Below are 8,232 nucleotides of genomic sequence, written 5' to 3'. Positions count from 1 at the left end.
GGCGACATGCATATTGCGGCGAATGATGAACATATGTGGCATTTACGGACGATTGATGACGAGGAGGTAAGGCAGCCGGATGCCCTGCGTTTCCGACCGACGATGGCTTCTTGAGGAATTTCCGGGCTATGGATTGGGCTTTGCGCCACCTTGCCGAGTATAGTCCACACTGAGCGTAAGACCTGTACTCTAGATTGTTTTTGAGAGTATCATCAATGTCCACTTCCCTATGGAAGGTGGCGGTATGTTATATGTATGTGAGTAAACAAGGAAATCCATGTTATAGGTATATGACCACAGCTTTGAACACAATATCCTTTAAGTCATCTCCATGAGTGTAGTGAGCGATCAAATTATAGCTGGTGTAAGAAGTGAATATGGTAACAGTAAGCGGGTCGATCTCTGGTCCTTTATCATGATGTTCCCATTCAGAACCGGGTGCTGTGATGTCGAAAGATTGCTCATCATGTCCTGAATGTATCAAAGTTATGCGAATTGTTAAGCTCGTCTCTTATTGCATGGTTTCGACGACACCGCATTGCAAGTCGTAGTACCCTTGAATACTGAGGGGTCAGAATTGCTGCCGGAAAAGGGGGCCGGCGTACATGCTGGGGGTATTTAGAAAAGGTCTACCTTGAAAGATTCTGCATTAGCTAGGGTTATGCAATCGGTTATACCCCTCTTAGATACTGGAGCAAACCTCGATGCATATGTCTATGCTCACCCCGGCCTCGCCGTAGCAAAACCAGCGACATGGTCTGGGAATATCGAGCTTTTTGCGATATCAGTGATCCGGTGTCACAGTTTGGATGTCGCCTTTCTGGATGAAGTATCAAACTAGCTATTATCAAAGTGCACGCCATCAGTGACAGTGTCGGGACATGGTGATGACAATTGATTTACGAGGTTTCAGAATTGAACGAGTATGACCTGACTTCAGTCCTAGGAAGTAGTATCATATCGTTCATTGAAACGTCCAAATGTGACTTTCCAACTCAGTTATTGCTGGCCAAAATTCAGCTGTAATGATGGATTTCACCCTGGGTTGTGCAAATCGGCCTAAAGACTGCAAACTCTGATCATCTCCTGGATGTCTACTACTGCCACGGAAGTAGACTGCGTGTTGCAGCGGGTCACCAGAAGTCGCCTCTCCGAATCAGTTTCTCCGGAGCCTCTAGCTTTATACAGCGGTGGCAGATGCATCGGGGTAAGATGGTCAGAAATAGCGGTGAGATTGAGGCTTGCTATCCTGTGCAGACTCAAGAGTTTTGTTGGACGTGGGGCGATCTAGGTACCGGAAAGTTGGAACGTACGATCAGCCTGCCACAATGAACTGATGGATGTGAGGGAGGCCATCCGGCCACCGCAGAGTCTAGGTAGTAGGAGTACAACTCTTTGCACAAATGAGCATTGGTAGATATTTATTATGCAGTATTACAGTGCAATTCCTTAAATGTCGTAATATATCTGTTTATCGTGGTCTCGAAGGTAGCAAACGCGGTTAGGGGATTGCTTGGGCTACTTGCTGCCTGCAATACGAGAAGACATGCCTCCGAGAAATACCAACGACTTCCGTGGTCGCATCATTGTCTTCAATTTAGGTTGTAGTCCAATGGTATCCTAGTATTAAACTGCAGTGTAACAGCCTAATCTCGCGTGTTAGGCACAGCAAACAAATCCGGCTAGTTGATTTGGTATGCAAAGCAACCAGTGCCAAAGTTGTTTAGCTAAGCCACCCCCGCAACACAACCTTGTCTCTATCAGGAAAACCTCGAGCCTTTTTATAGTATCTGTGGCCTCCTACTGTTGCGAAACTCTAGTCTTCTTTAGTGAAACTGTATGCTTTGTTGTTTAGCTCGATAAACAACTACTAAGAATGGCGAGTGTTGCAGCAGAGGCTGGCCATCCTATCGGAGCGACCGGGGACATAATTGACAACACGCGCGGGGAAGAGGATCATGTGGCTCAGTACATGCAAGGATGGGCTCTCGCTTCTCTGACTTTGGCTTTCACGTCCATTTGCTTCGTACTGGCACTTGACAATACCATTCTAGGTGGGTGTTCATTCCCATTAGCCTGCACAAATAGGAGTATAGCTAATGTACACATGAAGCCACCGCGATACCCCAGATCACCAGCGACTTCCAGAGTCTCAACGATATCGGATGGTATGGCTCTTCCTACTTGATTGCGCAGATGGCACTGCTGCCGACCTGCGGTCGCTTCTACACATTCTACAACATCAAGTGGACATACTGCATCTCGCTCGTTGTTTTCGAGCTCGGTTCTGTCATCGCTGCAGTTGCACCAAATTCGATGGCACTCATAATCGGGAGAGCGGTATCTGGCTTGGGCGCAGCTGGCTTAGTGAGCGGATCAACAACTATCATGTCGTATTGCATCGCCTTGAAACAACAGGCGCTCGTGATGGCCGTTGTTCTGGGGATGTACGGCATTGGATCTGCCGTGGGACCACTGGTCGGTGGTGCCATAACTGACAACAAGACGCTTACGTGGCGATTCATATTTTGGATCAATCTCCGTAAGTTTTTATCGCGTGAAGAAGCGCATTATAATTGTTGCCAACTGACGTTCTCTAGCATTTGGGGCTGTAGGATTGCTTCTGGTTTGGATCAGCTTAAGGGACCCTCCGCCAGCCGTTAAAGGAGGGCTTCCAGGGATCCAAAAGCTACGTGAGCTTGGTATCCCAGGCGCTGTTTTGCTTCTGGGTGCGACTTCTTGTTTGAATCTAGCTCTACAGTGGGGCGGAATCGTCTATCCATGGTCCGATGCAAAAGTGTTCGGCTGTTTGATTGGGTTCGGTGCGCTCTCGGTTGCGTTCTCGCTCTTACAGGCCCGAGGGAAAGAGAGGTTGGTGCAATGCGTTTACACTGTCTTGGATATGAATAGGCACTATCCTTGCTAATATTTTCCCAGTGCTAGTATTCCTCTTCACATCTTCCGAAGCCGTACTGTATCTGCGTCATGCGGTTTCATGATGCTCGTTCAGGTGGCGATAGTGCTGCAAACCTACTTTTGGCCAATATACTTCCAGTCAGTGAGGAATACTAGCGCTAGGGACTCCGGCATATATCTACTCCCGATCATCGTGTCCAACAGCCTCGGTACGGTCTGCGCTGGCTGGATCGCATCCAAGTCTGGACACTACGTGCCGTTAATGTGGATCGGCGCCCCCGTATTGGCCACCGGTGGTGGTCTGTACCAACTCATTCGCACTGATAGTCCGCGCGCACAATGGATAGGATTTCAGTTGCTTTCTGGGTTTGGGTACGGAATTTGCAGTCAGATGCCGATACTAGCGGTTCAAGTCGTCCTTGGGAAAGCAGATGTACCAACTGGCCTCGTGATGGTCATGTTTTTCCAGTTTCTTGGAGGCGCTTTAGCTCCCAGCGTTGGGCAAAACCTCTTCAATGACCGGCTTCTACGAAAGCTCGGTGAAGTGCGGGGTATAGATGGTGCAGCCGTGGTGGCGGCTGGTGGGAGGGAATTCAGGAAGATCGTCCCTCCAGAACTGATGGATGCGGTTGTCGAGGCCTTTGGTTCTGCTCTGAAGAACGTTTTCTGGGTTGGCCTTGCTACTCCAGCACTTGCTTGGATTGTGAGCTGGGCAATAGAATGGAGAAAACTGCCCGATTCAGCGGGAAAGGCCGTCCAAGTTCCGGATCCACAAGTCGTAGAGAAGTGATTAATTAGTGCCAGGTTGGAAGCATTAAGCATATTTAAGGAAGCTGCATGAGGCGCTGGTTGTGAAAGTCTGTGCATTTATCAAATACTTCAGTGGACAGCTACCATCGATAAGACAGCTAGAGCCATTGTAGATAGCTGGGGAACTCAGGCCCCGTCCTGAGCCCTGTTAGAAATTAGGATTTCTACACATGCTTTTCACCCCTTACATATCGTACTGGCACTGTTACTTCAATGACAATTGCAACTTGATATATATTCATTGGAAAGAGAAAGTGCGACGGTTGTCATGCTGCCGTAGTACGTAAGTTAAGCACCTGATGCACACTCTCAGGCCTTAAACTGCTTCAACCTCACGCCGAAGCAGGTTGCCAGTGTCCCCCATGGTATCTAGTAAGCGGTTACGAATGTGTTCACCAACAACGGTCTCGACGCCTGACCCATCCAGAGCCGATGCTCTCAACTTGAGATTGCCGTTGAGGAAGAATGCAATGCTGTGGCGATGCTTGTTCAAGTTGGTCTGAACCCTGTGGCGAGCACTGTGGTAGTATCCGCCCGTGTATTTCTGCATCATATCGCCCATGTTGATCACGAACGCATCCTCTATGACTGGGACTGGAATCCAAGTATCGGCTGGCGCGTAGTAGGCTTCGAGTCCGCTTGTCTCAGGCTCTTGTAGTAGAATAGACACACACCCAAAGTCGGTGTGGTCGGCAACTGAGCAACGTCTCGGTCAATGAACGTAATGGAAAACGTGGCCAGAGAGGCCGAATGGAGTTTGGTCGCCTTCCAGAGGGGTAATATTGACTTACCTCCAAATTGGCGATCATCTCGAGCCTGGACAGGACCATAGTGGAGAAATCGCATGGGGATAGATGGCTTATCGAGCAGTGAGTCAAACACATTGGGTGGGCATTTCCATTCCTTAGGGAGTCCTAGAGCCAGAATATCTAGGATTGTCTTCACGAGATTCAACATCCGCCCCTGGTATGCCATGATACGGTTCTGGAATTTTTCTTTGGGCAGACTAGAAGGCCAGAGGTTCGGTCCGGTGGAGAATGACCCGCAATCTGGATCGGTTTCAGGGACCTCCCGGCCGACCATGAAAGTCTTAATGCATCAATATGTTAGCCCGCAGAGAAAGTGGCAAATATGAACCATTTTCCGTCAATCATCACTCACCTCCTTGATATCGGGGAGCAAGCCCTTGTGGTGGGTCTGGATGCCGGAAGGTTCGTATCCCCTAAATGACCGTCCCACAGAGTTTTTGATCCAGACTTCCATCTTCTTGTCTTCGGGCAAAGCGAAAAACATCTTGTTCACATCAAACACCTCGTTCAAGACATCCCTGGGGATTCTGTGTCCGGCAAGATTGAAGAAGCCGTAAGTGTGACAAGCATCGCTCATATTTTCGACTACAGCGCGACGAGCATCATCGGATGAGCTGGGGTCAAGGAAAGGTTCAATGTCGATTTTAGGAATGGCATATAGCTTTTCAGGGATTCCCATTTTGGTGTGTATGCGGTCCGTGATTTTTCTGTCCGGTTGTCAGAATAACGATTAATTTATCACTCTTGCGTGACATGCCTCCAAGCTTCGTTGTTGCAATTAGACCAAGAATAAAAATGATGTTTGCACTCACCCTAATTCGATTTAAATGTGCCTTGTGATGGGCAAATCAGTGAGTATAGTCACATACTGCGTGGTTTAGGATCATGTCTAGATCAGGTGACCGGACACTTTTAGGAGCCACCCAGTCACACAATTGGTTGGGATTCTCGGAAAGTATTTTTCATACTCACTCTAACCACTAGACCGGATGATATATTTCAGTATACGCCATAGAGCTTACTCAGAGGCGACATGGAGGTCGTCTCTGCTCCGTGCCAACGGCCGATGGCGCCGGATCAGTCGGCGTTTATAAAATTGTCTCCCTGATTATCGGTCGATGGCAGCGCAAGAGAAGACAACACATGATTTGTAGGGTTATGGAGATAGAAATTATCTGATGTTTGTATCGCAGCTCACAGATAGGTTTGTTAAGGCCAGCAGCAGGTGAAACCTACAGGGTTGTGCTTGTTGCGTCAGCCAATATTGGACTTACATTCTGACATGTTTGGATTATTCTCAGCAGTCGACAAACCAGTATTAACTTGCTGAATATAACACGATAAGAGATTCAACTGAAAGATTGGAAGCCACTGTCACACACACACACACAGCACTGGAAATGTCACCCAGTAACAACTGCGCTAGCAGTGCCAAAATGAAGGTCCACTTGACCTAGCGCCTAATTAGGTATATTTTGGTGCGACAGGAAGGAACTGGTAATGGATTTTTGCTAGCAATGCTTTGCCGTTTCAGTACGTTAACCATGAGTCTTCCTCTTTCGTTTTAGTTTTTGTTTGCGATAGTGGGGATCCTCGGTCGGTAGAGTGCACCAAAGTAATAATAAGACGTCGGAATAGAAGTACTTCCGATTGTATCTATCTACAACGATAAAGAAAACATTTAATGCTTATTAGAAAGAGTCGGCGACTGTAGCCCATTACATGAAAAAGATCTTCAGTATTCCGAGGCAACATTGGCTTACAGCAGTTGTGAAAAATTGCCCAACGTGAAACCTATGAGAAGTGGAAGCCAGTAGTGTCAATGGCTCTGACCCATCCACCCATGACCAAGTTCAGGAGGTTGTCGGGGACCGAGTACAAATTTCCAGTGACGTACAGGATGTGACAGTCGTCCTGAGTCCTGCCAAATTGGGCCGCAGTCGGGCCAGGAAAGGTCAGATTATCGCTCGTCCCGACACCGTCAACAACCATAGCCGTACCGTTGTCGATTGAAACAGCCCAGATGGAGTTATAACCAGTCGCCCAGATTATTTTCTCGTCACCAGGGCCGAAGGCAAAGTCATCCCACAGCTGATCGTCGACCTTTGACACAAGCTCAGCCTTGCCGGGAGCCAGGGGGACACCGTCCTCATCAATCTGTAACTTGTAGATACCACCGTCGTCCTGGTTTACCCAATACAGATAGTCGTCAAGAATCTTGATTCCGTCGATACCAACATCCTCGCCGTGGTGATAAGTGGTGTTCATCTCAGAGTAGTTGGTGGCAACGATAGTATGATCTCCTGTATTGGTATCCAGGCGCCAAATCTGTCCAGGGCTAGGTGTCCAGTCGATCTGCTCATATCGACCACGGATGACATACTGGTCGGATATGAGCACAGTTGAGTGGTTCCAGGGCAGGGCAGCAACAGATTGGAGAAGGGTCGCCTCCGGGAACCAGGCGATCAGTCGCGCCTTAGGAGCACCTTTCGGATCTGCGCTGTAGTCGAGTTCCATGGCACAGAAGGTTCTGTCCACCTGGCTGGAAAAAGGGCCAGGGCTGTAGAATCGCGAGCCTACGACTACATACTTGTCCGGAGTTGACTCGCCAATACCAATCAGACGGTCGACCCACTCGTCAAAGTTATAGGCCAACTCCACCTCGGGTTCATTGTCCCAAGGGTTCTTGACATGCCAGACAGTGCCATTGGGGGTGGAGGTCGTCAGCAGGAGGTTACCATTCGGTCGGACAGAGATATTTTCCACCCAGGTACCATTAGGCCAATGATGCAACAGGCGTGATGGAAGGGGGACGGACCCCGTGTTGTAGCCGTCACGCGGGAGAACATACGAGACTGCCTCTGTGGCCAGGACAGATCCGGCGGCAAGGTACAAGGTGGCGAAGCGCATAATGAAGGTGAAACTATTGAAGCAACCAGTATTGGACTAATTAAACTTGCAGGAGACAGCGCTAGCTTGAAGATGTTACACTGATGATATTTGAAACTTCCATACTTCCGAAGCACTGGCTGGTTATATAAGTGAGATGAAGTTGATATCCGGGGATGTTTCCAATTCACCAAGATCAAGCTGTTTGCTGGTTGGTCATGCGCCTCCAGCTGAAATGGAATGGGCCTGAATCAGGGTAGGCAAGCTGTACCATCTTGGAATACAGTGCTGAAGCAGGGTAGTAGAAAGTAACCGGAACTAAAGCACAACTAGCATGATTCCTTTACGTCAGCCTCCCCTCAACGTGACTGCTTCTCTGTCCAGATTGTTATTGCCTCATTGCTCAACCACAAACCGGTGGGACCCCGTGCACAGATACAAGCTTACACAACTAGAAAGTGCCCGATTTAGATCCCGATAAAAAATAAGCTCAGTCACTCGATTGCGTAGATAAGTTCCGTGGAACTCAGTCATACGTTACAGTGACCGACTACATTTAATGTCCGTGCACTTACCGTTCCTTCGCAAGAAATATCGTGCTCTCACTGTAATCGATGGGGGTAAAGAGAGGGGGAAAGGCGACATTGGAAACACTGCTTCAACTTTAATTGCACGAATTTCCCCATGTCGAATATATTGATCAGACTTTTGTTGTTTCTTAGCACGTAAATTGAATGGGCCACGTCTCTGATTAATACATCATGCACGAGGCACGGAGTACGAACAACGAATGATTATATCGATAAGT

The 8,232-nt window shown here is 48.4% G+C and overlaps 3 protein-coding genes across 3 annotated transcripts; 1 reads left to right on the top strand and 2 right to left on the bottom strand.

The window, feature by feature from the left end:
• Nucleotides 1-1,876: 1,876 nt before the first annotated feature.
• JN550_011556 (uncharacterized protein) lies at nt 1,877-3,706 on the top strand (the record flags this gene model as incomplete). The annotated part of the gene is made up of 5 exons (XM_049309934.1): nt 1,877-2,054; nt 2,114-2,367; nt 2,419-2,542; nt 2,601-2,871; nt 2,938-3,706. 5 exons carry the CDS (start codon nt 1,877-1,879, stop codon nt 3,704-3,706), a joined length of 1,596 nt encoding a protein of 531 aa, XP_049166532.1.
• Nucleotides 3,707-4,042: 336 nt separating this feature from the next.
• JN550_011555 (uncharacterized protein) lies at nt 4,043-5,214 on the bottom strand (the record flags this gene model as incomplete). Its single annotated transcript, XM_049309933.1, has 3 exons — nt 4,043-4,422; nt 4,518-4,815; nt 4,888-5,214. 3 exons carry the CDS (start codon nt 5,212-5,214, stop codon nt 4,043-4,045), a joined length of 1,005 nt encoding a protein of 334 aa, XP_049166531.1.
• A 1,115-nt stretch (nt 5,215-6,329) lies between these two features.
• On the bottom strand, nt 6,330-7,445 carry JN550_011554 (uncharacterized protein; the record flags this gene model as incomplete). Its single annotated transcript, XM_049309932.1, has 1 exon — nt 6,330-7,445. One exon carries the CDS (start codon nt 7,443-7,445, stop codon nt 6,330-6,332), a length of 1,116 nt encoding a protein of 371 aa, XP_049166530.1.
• Nucleotides 7,446-8,232: the final 787 nt, after the last annotated feature.

The sequence above is a fragment of the Neoarthrinium moseri genome (assembly GCF_022829205.1).
Source record: "Neoarthrinium moseri strain CBS 164.80 chromosome Unknown scaffold69_Wmoseri_CBS_16480, whole genome shotgun sequence".
NCBI classification, from domain to species: domain Eukaryota; kingdom Fungi; phylum Ascomycota; class Sordariomycetes; order Amphisphaeriales; family Apiosporaceae; genus Neoarthrinium; species Neoarthrinium moseri.
This window is presented reverse-complemented; position numbering and strand designations above follow the sequence as displayed.